Genomic DNA, 19,341 nt, shown 5'->3' with positions numbered 1-19,341 from the left:
GTGTTATTTTAGTGTTCCCTTTATTTTTATGAGCAGTGTATTTGCTGTTACGATTTTAAAAGAAGATACAGGCATTCAAATTTGCTCTAACATAAAATATCAGTTGATATATTTTTATCAGGTCAAGGCCTCAATAATATTGTATTGTTAAGGCTCTAATCAGAGTACCACCTCTTAATTAACTCCAGTAATTATGGAGATGAATTAAAGCTGCAAGCAGCATTGGGCGGGCCCTCGCACTTGTAGCGCGTCCGGGTGTGAGCCGGCCGAGTCGCATATTCTGGAGCTCTGCCGGTGCGGCTGTGAATTTGCTACGCGGTTCCGACGCCGCATGAAGGTGCTATATGTCACTTCCTGTGGCCCCTATGTGGAGCTACATAGCACCCTGCCGCTATGAATATAAATCGGTATTGGCGTGTAGATGTCTGCGGGGTGGGAGAGTTATCAAGCACGTAAAGTTTGTTTCAGATGTGAGCATGTACACTGAACAATAATGTACCCAAACAATAAAATAAATTCCTTTTATATTTCCCTGCCTTGTTGTTTATGTGTACATACAGAGGAAGAATGTGAGAACAGCACACATTTCATCGTTACTGTGTGTTAGAGCATGGGAGAACAGTGGATACTTTTAATACAGCCCACACCCCTAATACTGTGTAACTATAACAAGTAGAGAACAGAAGAAAAGATGTTCTTTCTTTACAACTGTCTGCATAGCTTATTCATATTGTGTAATGAATGAAAATAAATAGGCCTACTAGGCTCCTCTCTACTTTGACATTTAAGATTAGCTTGTTTGATCCACCTTCATACACATGTGACATTACTGTACAACTTGAGAAAGGTGAGTTGTTTTCTGCTCCAGCCTGCCTAAAAGAAAAGCGTTTTTGGGATTAAATGGACTTTATTAGCTGCTGCAGTGCAGGATGAACTCAGAATAGACCCATTTCTCACCTTATTATTCTAAATCATGCAACGAAGAAGAAGAAGAAATGCATAATAAATCCTGGGACAAAATCTGTCCACAAATACTGTACAGCATGTAGTCTGATGAACAAGACTTGTGTTATAGCTGACTTGGGCAGTGAAATGTTTTTTTAATTCATGTGGTCATAGTTGTCCACAACTCAAATCAGAATATAAGAAGAAATGTTTTATACCACCTCAAGAAGGCTTCCTATCAGAAAGGTAGGAAGGTATTTCAAATGTACAACTGCAGTCCTGAAATCTAAGTAAAGTAATTTCCCTGACATTTTTGTGTTACTTTACTTTTAATAGACGCATGTAACAGGTTTTATACTTCCTGTGAGTATAATCCAATCAATCTTATTTTCATACTGTATATCCGATGTGTAATTTGATAAATTGTGTTGTATATCGTGCTCGCATCTCAGAGAAGACTCTGACTGCAACATGCGTCTTTGTAAAGAGAGAAACGGACAGAAAAAGTCTCTAACTCTGCCTGTCAGCTCGCTCTGCTCCGTTAAAACTGAATTTACCATACAGAATTGAATACGAGTGCACTCCAGATTTAGCTGCAGCCAGCTGACCGTGTGCTTTTCTCTATACCGCAGTTCTGTGTCCATGCATGCAGCAAACTGAAAGCACTGTCTGTCGGAGCGTCTACGTGAAAAGAGAAGGAAGACATTGCTGGTAGTATTGTCTTCAGAGTTGTTAAACACCTCAGCGCACTGAAGGAAGCCATCTGACTGTGTGAGGGGCAAGATCGTTGATGTCTGCAGGCAGAGTAGGAGCTCTCCTGTCTGACTGGTCCACCAATAGCAGAGAAGATGACCCCTTGAGTTATCAAGCACGTAAAGTTTGGTTCAGATGTGAGCATGTACACGTAAGTTACAACAACTTCCTGTGTCATGGCGAAGACTTGATCTCTGACGCCACGCCACGGACACACCCATTGACGAAAACTCGCAAATAGCACAACTTTTCATCTTCAATGCCTTTAGAAGGCACAGCACAAATTTTAAGTTGGTCGGACTAAATTCCTAGGAGGAGTTTGTTAAAGTACGAAGTGTGTAAATCATCCAAAATTTGACGTAAAATTCAAAATGGCCGACTTCCTGTTGGATTTCAGGGCATCGCTCCAAGAGACTTTTTTGTGCGTCTGGACAAGATACACGTACCACAGAAAATTCGTGCACGTAGGTGAAACGTGCGGCGGGGGCTGCTTCGTTAAAAGTCACTTCCTGTTGCCAGCAGGTGGCGCTATGACTGTGGGTGAATGTCAGCATGTACATGTGTTCAGGGCGGGACTCTCATCCTACATGTACAGTTTGGTGCAGATGTGAGCATGTACACTGAAGTTACGACAACTTCCTGTGTCATGGCGAAGACTTGATCTTTGACGCCACGCCACGGACACACCCATTGACGAAAACTCGCAAATAGCACAACTTTTCATCTTCAATGCCTTTAGAAGGCACAGCAGAAATTTGAAGTCGGTCGGACTAAATCACTAGGAGGAGTTCGTTAAAGTACGAAGTGTGTAAATCATCCAAAATTTGACGTAAAATTCAAAATGGCCGACTTCCTGTTGGGTTTAGGCTATGGCTCCAAGAGACTTTTTTGAGCGTCTGGACAAGATACACGTACCACAGAAAATTCGTGCACGTAGGTGAAACGTGCGGCGGGGGCTGCTTCGTTAAAAGTCACTTCCTGTTGCCAGCAGGTGGCGCTATGACTGTGGGTGAATGTCGGCATGTACATGTGTTCAGGGCGGGACTCTCATCCTACATGTACAGTTTGGTGCAGATGTGAGCATGTACACTGAAGTTACGACAACTTCCTGTTTCATAGCGAATCATCGACGCCACGGACACGCCCATTGACGAAAACTCGCAAATAGCACAACTTTTCATCGTCAATGCCTTTAGAAGGCACAGCAGAAATTTGACGTCGATCCGACTAAATCCCTAGGAGGAGTTCGTTAAAGTACGAAGTGTGTAAATCATCCAAAAATGGCCGTAAAATTCAAAATGGCCGACTTCCTGTTGACTTTAGGCTATGGGTTCTTGAGGCTTTTTTGTGCGTCTTGATATGATACATGTCCCCAGAAAATTTCGTACATGTAGGTTGAAAAAAGAAAAAAAAAAATATATATATATATATATATATAATCCGAGCAAATTCAATAGGGACCTCACACGGTCGTGCTCGGGCCCTAATAATCCGAGCAAATTCAATAGGGACCTCACACGGTCGTGCTCGGGCCCTAAATATATATAATCCGAGCAAATTCAATAGGGACCTTGCACGGTCGTGCTCGGGCCCTAATAATCTTAGCAAATTCAATAGGGACCTCGCACGGTCGTGCTTGGTCCCTAAATATATAATCTGAGCAAATTCAATAGGGACCTCGCACGGTCGTGCTTGGGCCCTAAATATATAATCTGAGCAAATTCAATAGGGACCCCGCACGGTCGTGCTCGGGCCCTAAAAATACAATCTGAGCAAATTCAATAGGGACCTCGCACGGTCGTGCTCGGGCCCTAATTGCCAGCATTTTTCTGAAGTTGTGTGGTCATTTCTCACCAGTCACTCTGTGTTGATAAAGTAGAGCTAAAAGGGGAAAACAGTCATTTTGTTCTCATATTTTGCCTCTAAGTGCTCTTGATCCCAAAGATAGAGTTGTTTTTGCTGGTTTCTGTTCTGCGTGTCTGATTGGTGAAGGTATCTCTTATTCCACAGGGACTCTCTGCACTTATGTTGTGTTCTTGTCACCCGTGGGACCTTCCTGGGCATTGAGTGCTGTTTGTGTTTCTGAGTGTGAAAATGTGTGTATCTGTCAGCCCCCTCTGTCTGTGTCTAAGTTTGTGAGTGATTGTGTCCACCCCTTCATATTGACCTTCAGAGGTGTGTGTTTGGGTGTGTGTTTGTGTCTCTGTCCCTTCAAGACGCATGCCAATCAACCACAGCTCCAACACTCCATGATGCGCCTTCTGCCGCATCCTGTGGATACGCACAGACATCTTACTTGTGGTTTTTTAATTTATCACTTCTCTTTTATTCAACTTCCTCTTTGTTTGTTTTTCAAATTTACTTTCAGTTGTGTGTTTGTGACCCAGCCCGCCCACTCCTGGCTGCCCCATATTCCACATAGCAACGTTTTGCCATAGCAACAGTGCTCAGAGATGGGTCATCCTGCTGTGTCTGCTGGGAAATTTTACATGCCAGTACATACTTGCAGGCCCAGATCAATAAATCTCAGTTATGTTTTTCTTTTCCCTAGTTTGAAAGGTGAGGACATCCTCTGCATAGTACTGCTGTCGGGTTTAAAAAACCCTCTGTTTTTATTTAATGAATTTGCAGGTTTCTAGCTCAGAATGTGCAGGCAGAGGTTCACAGTCTTGCTCAAGGACACTTTGGCTGACAGATAAGAATTTTATCCAAACCAACAGGGACTTTCCAATAAACTGTGATTTCTGTTCAGCAATTGACTCAGAATAATATTATCAGCTCCATTTTAAAATGTCTTCTTTAGGAAAAGTACAACCTTTCAAGACCAGATTGTCTCTTTTTCAGAGATGGTCTACATCTACCAAAATGTAAATATATCAAGGAGCGACGTAAAGCTTTTCCCCTAAGATGGTTTTCAGTATATAATCTTGAAGTAAAATAAGTGAGGTGTAAGACAGTTTCTTTCATATCTGTAAATATATTTTTTGACCTTCAGGAAGCCAGGTTAATCCCTTCAATGTGGTCTTGCATAAATGGACATAAAATGTGCTTGACAGTTGGTATGGAAGCGTAAGTATCCTGCAGACAGCTCTGGTTCACGTTGACCAGATATAAGGAGAAACATTTTAATCATTTCTAAAGTTTCACCCAAAAGTAGTTTGTGTTGCAGGGAAGCATACTTTTTCTAAATGTAATAAAGTTGAGGATTTTAAAAAGGTCATTGCACAGTGATGCAAGTGTTTCGAAAGCAGAAATCACTGTTGCGGAACAGACTGAGTAGTTTTATTTTTCAGCTGTAAAATGTCCCACTCAGTATGTATGTTGATCACAATTCTTTAATAAACAAATAAAAGTAATGATATCACAACATTGTAATCAGATTGCTTTAACACAAACCCCCCCCCCAGTATCTGTCAGGCTGTGGTGTCAAGGTTCTAAATATCTAACTTACTGGCTCTTAAAGTATATTAAATAATAGACATTTGGATGAAGCATGCAGTATAGAGTTTGTGGAAGGTTCGGCCCGACAGCACGTGGTGAATCTCCCCAGCCAGCCCGATGTTCACCTCCTGTCATACCCCATTTATTTTAAGTTTGCACTTGTTTGTTTCTTGCTCTTCTCCTCCCCCCTCCCTTACACTTCTCTGTGGATGCCCCCCCCCCAACAACTCTTGTCCTCCTGACCCTCTCGCAGGCGCCACTCCCCCTATAGGACTCTTGAGCCGGTGCGTCCACCCGTTGTCCCTAATGACTACGTCTCAAGCCCGACGCGCAACATGGCGCATCCCCAGCAGAGCCCTGCACGCACTGCATCCGTTAATCAGAGGAACCGCACGTACAGGTACCCCGTTCCCCATTCCCAGCATGCCTCTCTTCACTTCTTAAACACACCCCTTTTCCTCTACCTCCTCCCCCTTTCTTCTTCTCCTCTCTTACACTTACAGTGCGAGCCAGCTCCTGTGAACATGCCTCTCCTCTTCTTCTCGGAAATTACTCCTCAAAGTGTAATCCCTTTTGTTCCCTCCTTATTTTTTAAATTCCACCTGAACTCACAAGTTTGACCAACATTAACCTTTTTGTGCAACAGCTCCCAGGGAATTCCCAGCTTGATTTATCTGAAAACCCCTCACCTGTGTGCTCTGCTCGCTGCTCAGATAAGGACAAGGAAATGAGGATGAGGTTGAGATTCAGAGCTCTATTTAGCATGGCTAGACGCAGGTTCCTATGGTAAAAGTCATTCAATAGGCAGCGTCGCCCCCACAGTCCTGTCAACCCAATGTCAGCTCATCTCCCAAGACGACACTCTTTCATCCCAAAAACAGAGATATTCATAGATTCCCCTGTCTGCCGTGAGAGAAGTAAGAGCATGGGTTTGGGGCGAAGAACGACATGGAACGTTTCGTCACTGCGCCCCATCTGTTGGCCAAATGTTTTTAATATTTCTGGTCCAGAAATAGACGAGAAAACTTACCCCGACTCTCCTCTCAGCACGAGTCTTTATCTGCACCACTCCATGCACCGCTCATTATGTTCATCTGTCAGCCTTTCGTGCAATCAGTCTGCCCCATGTATTCTGATGCTTCCTGCTTTTCCAGTGTGTCATATCTTTGTCTTTGTCTTGTGTCGCTACTGTGTCACCTATGTCATGTGTCCTTGGTGCAGGCTTCCGGTTTGTTTTTTTTTTGTTTTTTTATCACTGTAACATAGTCATTTCAAAGGCATAACAGCTCACACTAACACATGAATGCTCTTGAGGGTGCCACATTGTTAATTTCAGTTATTGAGAAGCCAGGAAACCGTAAGACTAAAACATGCTGAACACCGCTTAAAAGAGAGATCCACTGATGTGGTGTAAAACTTCACATTTCTGCTTTTGAAGTAAATGATCTGTGTAGTAATCCAATCTTTTTCAGAGGTCCCAGGAACCATTTCAGGAACTCAAGATCCTTGCCTGTGTCTGGCGTCAGGATGGTCCAACCGAAATGCTTATTGGCTATTCAAACCACGCATGGACCCCCTCACTCCCCAAATTGGTGGGACTATGTCCCACGATTTTTGTATCATTCTGAAACCGACAATCCGATGAGCTTCCACTTCACAATTGATTGTGAAAGTTAGCAGGGTTCGAACTTCTCTCTTAGCCTGTTTTTATATTTTATTCTAATTCCTCACACAACTATTTCTGGTACTTTTTAGTGTAAAAAAATTAGTGCAAAACTATCAACGCCTGCTAAGAAAGAGTTTCTGAATACACCGATATCCCCATTATAAACACTTTTGCCTTCTCACATGATCAGTTGCCATTTCGTATGAATGGTTTCGTTTTGTGCTTAACCCCACCTCGTACCTAGTACGCTTAGAGATTGATACATAGTGTGCAAATTTGCTGAAAATATGAGTGAATAAGTGATTTAGAAAGCATGACTTGCTGTTTCATTCTACTTTTCCACGTCTGTATGTCTCATTGTTAGCTTGTGCTTTTCAAATGTTGTAATTTTTCAGAATAAGATGCAGTGAAAACCCAAATAGGAGTGCTCTTTAGTTCCTGAGTTTAGTTCCTGAGGCTCTAGAGTTCTTGGCCCTATTTGATCAAAAAGGGCTACGTGAAGATTTCGTTGGAGACATTTTGAACAAAATAGATATACTGTATTACATTTAAAAAAACTAAATGATAGTGACTGTGAAAAAAAGAATTAGGTCAACACAATCTGGTTACAGAGGTGCAACTTTTGTTGTGTACGACGGTGACAGTGTGTTGGGCGTTTGTGGTCTGACATGTTTGCTGTACTACTCACCACCAGCAGTGGGAGCAGCGGAGGCAGCCACCCTAGCAGTAGTCGCAGCAGCAGCCGAGAGAACAGCGGCAGCGGCAGCGTGGGCGTACCCATCGCTGTGCCGACCCCGGCCCCGCCCACCGCCTTCCCAGGTAAAGCCTGCTGCCTTTTGTTTCTCCCGAGCAGATGACCGCAAGGATCTGTGTGTGCCTGAAACTAACTAACCTGATTAATCTCTGTTTAGCATTCAGGATTCCTACATGCTTTAGGTGTGATATCAGTTGTTTTCTGGGTGAAATGAAAATGTGTAGGAACCCTGTATCTGCTGGAATCCTTTCCTCCCTTCTCACTCTTATCTTGTCTTGACCTCCTTCACCTATCTTTTCTCTCCTACCCTTAAATCCCTTTGAAACCTCAGCCCCAGCCCAATCCAACCCAGCTAAACCTTCCTCCAACACTGCCACCATCCCTGGTCCCCCCACCTCTGCCCTAGATGGCCCCCCACAGGCCCCAAACACCCCAGTAGAGATCCCGCCTGTACCCCCGCCCCCTCCCCAGCTCCCTGCCTCTGCAGCCCCCACTGGCACAGGCCCCGCTACTTACGGCAACCCTGCACAAGGTGAGTGTCACCCGGTGTGAGAAGCTCACCCACTCCTCGACAGAACCTCCATCTCACCTCCCCTGACATGCATCCTCCTGCTTGCAAGACCCAGATGTGTTTATCCACTGGCATGTCATCACCCTGGATATTATGTTGTGTATGTAGTCTGACCGCTCGCTCTGCCTACTGACTGCTCAGAAATCACAAGGTTTCTCTAAAATTCTGAATACCTAATATCTAAGGACAACCAGCCAGAGATGTAACATACTCCGTTGACATACGACAACATACGCCTTTGAATCTGTCTCAAGTGAAGGTTTGAGCCTAAAAGTAGAATAAAAAGTTGTTTAGCTCTATTCTTGGTATTGAGTTGCGATTGAAAATCAAGGAAAACGTGGAATTAAATGTTACATGTCTTCTAGTCTCAAGTCAAAACCCAAGTCAAGTAATTTTCTTCAAACCTTAGTTTAACACCATCTGTTTGGTTTAAAATAACTTACCAATTTGGTTCGGTTTTTGTGAAAGCGGTCCATTGATCTCCGGTGCGGGCTAAACAACCAAAATGATACAGACCAAAAAAAAGGTGGGGGGTCACTGTCCACTTCCAAGCATGCTGGTGCTGTTTGTGGTCTGTAAGGGAAGTAGACCAACCGCTAGGGTTGGGCCATTAGACGATGCCATTGTCCATTGCCGATGGATGACGGACATCACAATGTTGAGCCGTCATTGTGATTGAAATCTTAAATTCTTCATAACCATGGTAACCATGGTAACACGTATGTGTGTCAGAAAGTGAGTGCATAAATGTTCCTTGTTCATTCAGAAAGTGAAAAGCATTTGTGGTGTGAAAATACCTCACTTCTTATCATATGCAAGATTCCATCTGTACTAAGGATGTTTATAATGAGTAATTTCTTTGATCTCTTTGCTTTACTTTATAACTAGCTGTCAGTCGCAGGGAATTGGATGCAGCATAACAGTTGCCCCAACAGTCAATGAGTTATCTGTCGGTTCATGTTTAAGGCTCTTTGTTCCTTTTATAAAAAGTCAGTGTAAATGCGAACCATCCCAGAACTCTTGGGTCTGGGCTGAACTACAGGTGTAAAAACGCCAGTCACACACAGACACACAGACTAAAATAAATAATTGCATCTCAAGACTTGACTGCAACTTATCTGAACTTGATCTATCTATCTCTTGTGCACCAAGAATTTGTGGCAGAGTTTATTTTGCATGTTACTCTTGATCAGTACCAAGCAATGGCACAAGGACTAATAAAAATCAGATGGCTCTGGTCAGTGCATCATATATTGAATTGTTTATGCTCTGGGTTAGTGCTGTTTAGTGTGGAGCTTGAGCTCTCAGAAATTGACCAAAGCCTTCTCTGCTTTATACAAAGAAATGTCCACCTCTCAAGGGCTGCACACCTAATTCAGAAATGTTTTGAAAATACAATATTGAGAACAGAAAATGTAGGTAAACAAGATAATGTGATTTGGAATCTGCATTTCAAAGGAAAGCTTTACATCCAGTCACCTACCACATGTTTTTCCTCAAACAGTTAAAAATCTGCTTTGAAAGGTGATTATAAAGCACTTCAGTCCAGCCAGTGTGCAGCTCTTCTGCCACCTACCTCACATTTCACATCTTCCACTGCTGCTGGTTCCTCCAGTCTTCATCCCTTACAGCATCTCGTCGGCTGTATAATGCATGAGCTTTTTTGTGTTTGTGTGTGAGTTAAGTTCTGTGGCTGGATTATCAGTTAATGTGCAGTGCTGCTGTTTAGGGTAGAAAATTAACAGTATTGGCTAAATGTAAATATGGATGAAGTATGGATATTTTTTTATTTGGCCCTACCATACAATTCTTCACAATGAGGATTGTAATGACAACTGTTTCTTGCCATTGTGTGACAGTTTCTGCAAAGAATTCTCACTGTTTTGGCTTGGACCCAGGCTGATTACTGAGTTTATTTGCATTATAAGCAGGTGAAAATAGGTGCAGTGTTAAACTGAGTTCAGGAAGAACCCTTTCAGGCATTACAAGGCTGGTTTTCACGGACAGTTTCATTAGTAGCCACAAAAGCATCTTGGACAAATCAGACTATTTGTATACGACTTTTATTTGGGTACTTTTATTTATTGTACCATTGTTTCAAACGAAGGACTGTACTCTTTATTCCAGCTGTAGTTGCTAGATAGTTGGCAAACTAAAGGCGCTGCATACCCACAGAGGTGTTTTTCAATTATCCTGTCTGATTAGACCTGTTGTGAGGAGTAAATATGCCGGGAATTACATGACTTCAACAAACAACAACTTTTTGTATAGCGCTTTACATAGACACGAGTCACAAAGTGTGTCACAAAAACATGAACATACAAGAATAAAAACAGAAGATCAAATACCTGTAATAAAAATATATAAGTACCTGGTAAAAGTACACAAAAAATACATACAAATACGGATATTTCTGTCAATGTTTGGGTGCAACAGCCTCAAAAGCTCAATCACAATAAGTCACAATCATAATAAGAGTCAGTTTGTGGTAGTTATGAACCACTGAGCGTTAACAGCAGTACTGGGCAGTGATGAGGAAAACCCTATCAACAAACAACATGACTCAAAATACTGTGTGTGTAAAAAATATATATATATATATAAAACAAACAAACATGTACAGTGACAGACTGCAGGATTACGTCTGTAAGATATATCATGCTATTCCAAATTACACTAAAAGGCAGCATTATATGGCTATAGGCTGATTTGACTTGACTTGACCTCCCTGTTCAGTACACCAGAGGGATGAAAAATGAAACCCCTCCTCCTCGCCGCCTTCTTTAAGTGACTCTTTGCTGCCCCCTGCTGTTGTCTCCTCAGGTGCTCCTCAGTTCTACAGCATGAACCGCCCGGTGCAGCCGCCCCAAAACCAGCAGGTTGGAGGCTCGCTGCCGTACAGACGACCCTCCTCCGTCACTGGTCAGCCCAGTGTGGCCCACAACCAAAGCCAGCTCAACGGTGGGCCACACTTCGCCCAGAACCAAGGTACTGCTTGCAAAAATCTGTTGGTAACCAAATTCCTAAATATATTTGTTTAACAAGAATACCTATTTTTTTTTTTTTTTCCTGTGTATTTACAGCTATAGAACACATCTTATTAGTTTTATTGATTTGACTTATAGTTACACATATGCAAAAGAAACAAGTTGAGCTGGCAAGTGCTCAATTTCTGTTTTAAATGTATCCACTATATTTAACAAGAAAGATTGGTTAACTCTTGATGAACAGTTTTTTTGACAGTACAGTCTAGTGTAAAACTATGACACACCAACATTAAGTGTACTTTTAATCTTGATCACCTGCCAGGACACAGCCTTGAAACATAATCATTGGAAATGGGAAATTATGACTAACGTATCTACATACCTAAGTATATTACTGTAATTTTCAGTAACAGCCTATGGATCTTATCACAGAGGATAACTTTAATACCGCATTATGCCACCCTTGTTAATCCATATCTTTGAGTTGAGTTGATTGGTAGCTCTCTGAGACACACATTAATAAGGAATGATTTAACCATTACACTGTCTTGTATTGGCTTCAAATATGGACGCACATGTTCTCTTAAGTATAACTGGGCTGTTTGAAAATTTGTCATGAATAATTGCATTCAAGATTTATGATGGATTATACATATTTAGACTTGACATTCACCTAGAAAATAACATTGCATTCTTATGGTGATCGCTCATTACAAAACAATTAGTGAAATCTGACATTTTTGTTTTAACTGACAGCAACTATGGCTAGGCTCAAGTGCAACTGCATACAGTGGGTACGGAAAGTATTCAGACCCTTTAAAATTTTTCACTCTTTGTTTCATTGCAGCCATTTTCCAAAAATCAAAAAAGTTCATTTTATTTCTCAGTAATGTACACTCAGCACCCCATCTTGACAGAAAAAAACAGAAATGTAGAAATTTTTGCAAATTTATTAAAAAAGAAAAACTGAAATATCACATGGTCATAAGTATTCAGACCCTTTGCCGTGACACTCATATTTAACTCAGGTGCTGTCTATTTCTTCTGATCATCCTTGAGATGGTTCTACACCTTCATTTGAGTCCAGCTGTGTTTGATTATACTGATTGGACTTGATTAGGAAAGCCACACACCTGTCTATATAATTCCTTACAGCTCACAGTGCATGTCAGAGCAAATGAGAATCATGAGGTCAAAGGAACTGCCTGAAGAGCCCACAGACAGAATTGTGGCAAGGCACAGATCTGGCCAAGGTTACAAAAAAATTTCTGCTGCACTTAAGGTTCCTAAGAGCACAGTGGCCTCCATAATCTTCAAATGGAAGACGTTTGGGACAACCAGAACCCTTCCTAGAGCTGGCCGTCCGGCCAAACTGAGCTATCGGGGGAGAAGAGCCTTGGTGAGAGAGGTAAAGAAGAACCCAAAGGTCACTGTGGCTGAGCTCCAGAGATGCAGTCGGGAGATGGGAGAAAGTTGTAGTAAGTCAACCATCACTGCAGCAATCCACCAGTCGGGGCTTTATGGCAGAGTGGCCCGACGGAAGCCTCTCCTCAGTGCAAGACACATGAAAGCCCGCATGGAGTTTGCTAAAAAACACCTGAAGGACTCCAAGATGGTGATAAATAAGATCCTCTGGTCTGATGAGACCAAGATAGAACTTTTTAGCCTGAATTCTAAGCGGTATGTGTGGAGAAAACCAGGCACTGCTCATCACCTAGTCTCAACAGTGAAGCATGGTGGTGGCAGCATCATGCTGTGGGGGTGTTTTTCAGCTGCAGGGACAGGACGACTGGTTGCAATCGAGGGAAAGATGAATGCGGCCAAGTACAGGGATATCCTGGACGAAAACCTTTTCCAGAGTGCTCTGGACCTCAGACTGGGCCGAAGGTTTAACTTCCAACAAGACAATGACCCTAAGCACACCGCTAAAATAACGAAGGAGTGGCTTCACAACAACTCCGTGGCTGTTCTTGAATGGCCCAGCCAGAGCCCTGACTTAAACCCAATTGAGCATCTCTGGAGAGACCTGAAAATGGCTGTCCACCAACGTTTACCATCCAACCTGACAGAACTGGAGAGGATCTGCAAGGAGGAATGGCAGAGGATACCCAAATCCAGATGTGAAAAACTTGTTGCATCTTTCCCAAAACGACTCATGGCTGTATTAGATCAAAAGGGTGCTTCTACTAAATACTGAGCAAAGGGTCTGAATACTTATGACCATGTGATATTTCAGTTTTTCTTTTTTAATAAATTTGCAAAAATTTCTGCATTTCTGTTTTTTTTTTGTCAAGATGGGGTGCTGAGTGTACATTACTGAGAAATAAAATGAACTTTTTTGATTTTTGGAAAATGGCTGCAATGAAACAAAGAGTGAAAAATTTAAAGGGGTCTGAATACTTTCCGTACCCACTGTATATCTACTCAAAGTAACTCAAGTCAAACCATAGTTATGCTTTTACATAGAAATCACATTTTAATAAATAACAGTGGCATTCCCCGTTGATGAGAGTGGGACACAACCAAACTCCTGGCCTCTAGCGCACACCCCTCTGCACGCTCTGCACCCCCCGGGTTAATCTCTCCAACTGCTGATGTTTTATCTTAGGTTTATTTCTGTAATACATATGGACATTAAAGCTGACATTGTGTTCAGATCCTGTCTGTTGAATGTTCTGGCCACTTAATTTATGTGGCAGAGTAAGCAATGAATTTAAAGTAGGACTGCAGCTACTCAACCAATGAGATGTCAAGTTCCCAGACCTCAAGTTGACATGTTTAAATGTCTTGTTTTGTCCAAGACACAAAGATATTACTGTCATTAATGACCAAAGCCAGCAAATATTCACATTTACAGGCCTAGTGCAAATTCATATTTCATGTGGGGGGAAAAAAAGTGTTATCAGTTTTTTGGAAAGTTGAAAGCTAAATGCAACACGTTTTGAACGTTAATCTTAACACTATAACAGCCTTCAGAACATATAAGCCAAGTTGTCCAAAGACAAAAATCAAGCCTAGCCCTAAAATAAATGCATCTTGAATGAAAATCCTTACTGGACGAAGTTTTAAATTTCAATTCAATTTTATTTATATAGCGCCAAATCACAACAACCGTTATCTCACAGCGCTTTTCATAAAAGAGCAGGTCTAGACCATACTCTATGATGATATTTACAGAAGCCCAACAATTCCCACCAAGAGCAAGCACTACAGGGGTTCCCAGCCCACTTCAGACTTGGACCCCTATTGTTTTCGCTCGGATTTTATTTTTTTTATTGTTCCGTGCATAAAACTCATACTGTGGCCTAGACGTTAACTGCTAGGGACGCGAAACTCATAGGGTAGGTCCAGTCCACTGCACGTAACTCAGGCGCAAAAAAAATGGTGTTTTAGTCTAGTGTTGTCCAGATTAATCAACTTTGGTCGGAATCAGCGTCACTTTAGATCATCAGTTGTGTTAATCAGGCAAAAACATTCTGTTGTTCCAGCTTCTCAAATGTGAGGATTTAATACAAATTTTAAGATGTCAACCTTTCACATTGGGGAAATTGTGACTTTCTAAAATGAACGACTATTCAGTAAATATTTTGACTATTTTTTGATTAACACTTATGGATTTCTCAGGTGTGTTGTTTATACATTGTAACTGTTCACTCTGTTGTTTTTGTTCCTGCTCTCAGCTCTTCTGTGCTTTTGTTGGTTATTGTAACCTCATTTTCTCATGTCTCTGCTGTCCTTATGTCTGTCCTCCTCTGACACGCCCCCTACCTTGTCTCTCTGGCCACTGCCTCCTCAATCTCCGTGTATTGATACTGCTTGGTGATAGCCGGCCCACTCGCGCCCCCTCCCCCCTCCATGCAGATCACCCCTCAGCTGCCTCTGATGGGCTTTGTGGCCCGAGTTCAGGAGACTAGTAAGTGGCTTTTAGACCCCTCGCTCCCCCTACATGACAGCCATTTGTTTTAAGTCCTCTTCCCAACAGTGATTCGTCCCCTTTTGTGGAATATTTTCTTACTGAAGTGAACAAGTGATCAACCTCCAACATCAGCTGGGTCAGGGATTTGCTGCCACCAATTAGGTTTCTGTACCTTTTATCTTAAACTGTAAATGCGTACATTTGTCAGAGTGAGAGCTCAGGAGGCGCATTATATCATGATCTGATCATTCTTTGCCCTGTTGTTGGTCAGAAGAATAGTAATTTTGCCTTGTTTTTCCTTTCTGATCAGCCACATAGATTTTTCACAGTTCTTATACGTGCTGGATACAAATCATTAACTGTAGGACACTAATAATATTTTGTGTGGATGACGACATTGCTAGCGATATTAAAAAATTGTACTATCAGCAAATCACACAAAAAGATCAGAACCTACAGTGTGTCAGTCTATCTATACATACATCTCTACCCTGTCTGCGTTTCAAGCCCATTAGTTCCTACAAAAGAAGGGACACACAGGGTTGGGTATCGTTTAAAATTTTACAATACCAGTACCAAAACCAGTACCCTTAAAATGATACCAATACCAATGGAGTACTTTATTCAATACCTTGCATAAAATGCCACCTGCTGAAGCCATAGTAATTGATTGGTAGCCTATTATTAGCTGGTACTTCGCTGGTACTGGGAACCGCAATGCCTTGCGTTGCGAAAACTGAAAAACCTATTTTAATTAACTCCTCCGAAGCCGCAAGTCCGATCGACACAAAACTTGGCACAAACCATCTGTGGACCAACCCGATACAGACTTGTGCTCCCCAGATCGATGTGCGGAAAACTGTTCCAATTATAAGCTAACAATTATTGACCCAAAACGCTAGTAACAGGAACTGATGTCATATCTTTGGTTTGGAATGGCCGATCGACACCGAACTTGGAGCACTTATGTAGGACACCCTCTGCAAAGTCTGGTGCAACTGGCCCCTAGGTGGCGCTGTTTAACACGAAAACTTTGTTCCTCTATAACCACAGGTCGCGTTGACATGAAAGTTGAGCTGAATTTTTCAGCATGGTCCCCTTACTTCAAGCACCAAAGTTCACCCAAATATGCCCATAGGTGGCGCTGTTAATGCAGATTAAAGACGTTAAAAAAATCCCATTGACTTACATGCATTTTATGTCTCCAGTCCCACAAGTCCGATTGACACCAAATTTGGGGCAATTGTTCCCATGGGCCCCTGATGACACCTGAAAAATTTGGTACAATTTGGATTCTAGGTAGCGCTATAATCAAAGCTGAAATTGGGAAATGCCATTCATTTCAATGGGATTGACAACCACGGTACATTTTGCCTAGTTTTGGAATGGCCGATCAACACCAAACTTAGGGACCTTATGCGGAACGACTTCCCGAAGGCCTGTATAAAATTTTTATTCTCCGACTGGCGCGCCCTCTGCGGGGCGAGGGGGGCGGCTGGCGCCGGGGGGCTTGGACCCCGCATGCTCTAAGCATTCACAACATATGTTCTTCTGACGGTTCAGAATTCTACTTTATTTTTATTAGTGTGAATGCTATGCAATAGCATAATCTTCCGTACGTTTTTTGAGTACTAACTACTTCTACATACTTTGTGCTAGAAAAACCATTCAACTATTAAAATGTTCAGCTCTTTAAGGACATTTATGCTTGTATACAACTTTTTGGTATCTTTTTATGGTTTTTAAAATATTCCGGTTTTGTCAAATATTATTACGGAGCTCGCACAGTCAGCTTGGAAGTGGGAGCGTTGCCGACTAACTGCCACATAGACTCCAATAGTAAATCAGACCTGAAGATTCAGGAGGAAGGTAGAAAGTTGGTCATTTGTACATCGCTGCTGTGGACACAGTTTTCGCACTAAAAACACAAATCTCGCACAGGATCTTCAGGTGGATCTTGTCTCTCTCACGGTATGTTTTCTTCGGCGATGTGAGTTACAGTCTGTTCGGTAGGAGCCGGAGAAACAGAGCAGTGCTTCAGGTCAAAACTCAATGAGAGCAGCTGTTTAAGCCTGTCTAAGTCACACAGCTTTTATCATCGCCATGGCAACCTTAGAATGTAGGCACACAGCTGATTGTGAATGATGTAATCAGTGCAGTTTGATTGACAGACACATAAAAACACAGAGAAATGTATGGGGTTGATTGTTCTTATGTAGTATGTGTGATGCTTTGGCAATATTGTTACACATTCATGCTAATAAAGCTAATTTGAATTGAATTGAGACACACACACACACACACTTAGAAACACAAACAACACACACACACACACACACACACACACACACACACAAATATTTCAAATTAAATGCCCTATTATGGTAAACTTTGTTACAATGAAAGTCAATGAGAAAATCATTCAAACTCACTGATCTTCAACCTCTTCCCACCAATTCATACATTCACGTAGAAACGCCATTCCACCTTTAAAACGTTCACAAACCTTTGGACTCTTTCCAGTGAATTCTACTTTTTCACATCTCTTATACTTTTCACACAATGTCATTTCAAGTTTCATGTTGTTTTCATCCTGTTTTCTGAGTTATAATGGGAGCGGATGAGACGGAATGTTGAGAGTTAGAGTGAGAGGACCAACTGACACAGTGGGAATTCGCTTCAAAATCTTCTTAAAAATTTGTCTTCAACTTGCTGTACCTCCCACAATTTTCACTCTACATACATAATTTTTTCACAAGTTGTAGGAAAACTTGTTCTGCGAATGAGAATGAGAAGAGACCCACTCAACTGCCGCATAGACTCCCATACTAAAAAAGTGCTGCAGTTTCAGGAAAGAGGCAGCAAGGTGGACATCTCTATACTGCTGCAGTGGACACATTTTTGACAGTAGACAGACAAATCGCGGACATCATCTTCATGAGGATCTTATCTCTAACAATATGTTTACTTTAGCACTGAGAGTTACGGTCTGTTCGGTCGGAGCAGGAGAAGCAGAGCTGTGCTTCAGGTTAAAACTCAATGAGATCAGCTCTCTAAGCCTGTCCAAGTCAGACAGCTTTTAGCATCGCCATGGAAACCTGGGAATGCTGGCTCAGCACACAGCTGATTGAGATGATGTAATGATGTAATGCAGACAACTCAGTAAACAACCCTTCACTACATCCTCCAGCACCTGGACTCTCCAGGAGACTACACCAGGATCCTGTTTGTGGACTCTGCCTTCAACAACATTATTCCAGCTCTGCTGCAGGACAAGTTCTCCCAGCTGATCATGCCTGCTGCTGTATCACAGACTTACTGTCCAGCAGCAAGCAGCACTTGAACCCGGGAAAACATGTTTCTGACTCCAGAACTGTCAGCACTGGTTCCCTTCAAGGCCTTGTTCTTTCCCCTCTGCTCTCCTCCCTGAATACCAACAGCTCCACCAAACCACCAAGCTCCTGTTGTGTGCAGATGACACCAGCCTCACTGGGCTCATCTCTTGTGGGGATTGACCATCTGGGGTCCTGGAGCAACCAGATCAATCTGGACCTCAATGCTGTGAAGACAGTGGAGATGGGCGTGTATACCAGTAAGAGCCCAGCCGCACTCATCCCCATCAATCTGTGCAACTCAACACTGTGGAGTCATTCCGCTCACCCAGGACCTCCAGTGGGAGTTGATACGCTTGTGTCACCTTCATACTAATTACACGATTTCAAACTTCTCCAAGTTTTCATACCCCTTTCTAAATATTTCAGGTCATATCTTAACAACACTTGGGCGAGTTTCTCACATTTATTCAACTTCTTCATGGCTTTCAGCTAAAAACTACATTCAAACCTTAAAATGTTCCATATTTATCAGTGCAGTTTGAAGTTTATTCAACTTTAAAATCTTATTCATATTAGAACATTTCCCATGTTTCCAAGATTTCATAGTCCTTCAGCTACTTTCTGCACATTAAAGCCAGCAAAGCAGTCTAGTGTCAGCTTTTCAACAGTCCTTAAAACCTTCCACATCTTTCATACATTTGTACTATTCAAGTTTGTTCAAGACAGCAATTCAGTTTAGCGTCAGCTTTTCAACAAAACTTTCCACATCTTTCATACATTTGTACTATTCAACTTTATTCAAGCCAGCAATTCAGTTTAGTGCAAGCCATTCAGCAGACAGCATTCACACCGCAATTTCTTCAGAAATTGCTTTTCTAGTTATTTTTATTGTTGTTATGGACAAGCAAGGTTATCTATTTTTTGTCTATTTTTTTTGGTTTCAAATAACTGTGGGAGATTGTATCTGATCACT

The 19,341-nt window shown here is 42.1% G+C and overlaps 1 protein-coding gene across 13 annotated transcripts in view; it reads left to right on the top strand.

The window, feature by feature from the left end:
- The window catches only part of LOC119905352 (abl interactor 2-like), a 45,263-nt gene that overhangs the window by 20,514 nt on the left and 5,408 nt on the right, over positions 1-19,341 (top strand). For 2 of the 13 annotated variants that reach the window (XM_038722302.1, XM_038722322.1), the window contains 4 exons: positions 5,393-5,539; positions 7,503-7,624; positions 10,954-11,118; positions 14,944-15,030. In XM_038722302.1, the coding sequence (XP_038578230.1) occupies positions 5,393-5,539; positions 7,503-7,624; positions 10,954-11,118; positions 14,944-15,030 (521 nt within the window). Of the gene's footprint in view, positions 1-5,392; positions 5,540-7,499; positions 7,626-7,885; positions 8,092-10,953; positions 11,119-14,943; positions 15,031-19,341 lie in introns of all 13 variants that reach the window. The other 11 variants (XM_038722294.1, XM_038722312.1, XM_038722358.1 and 8 more) reach the window with 7 other exon arrangements.

This window comes from Micropterus salmoides, unplaced genomic scaffold (assembly GCF_014851395.1).
Source record: "Micropterus salmoides isolate LMB-PRFRI ecotype aquatic unplaced genomic scaffold, ASM1485139v1 Ms_hic_scaffold_1, whole genome shotgun sequence".
Taxonomy (NCBI): Eukaryota; Metazoa; Chordata; class Actinopteri; order Centrarchiformes; family Centrarchidae; genus Micropterus; species Micropterus salmoides.
This window is presented reverse-complemented; position numbering and strand designations above follow the sequence as displayed.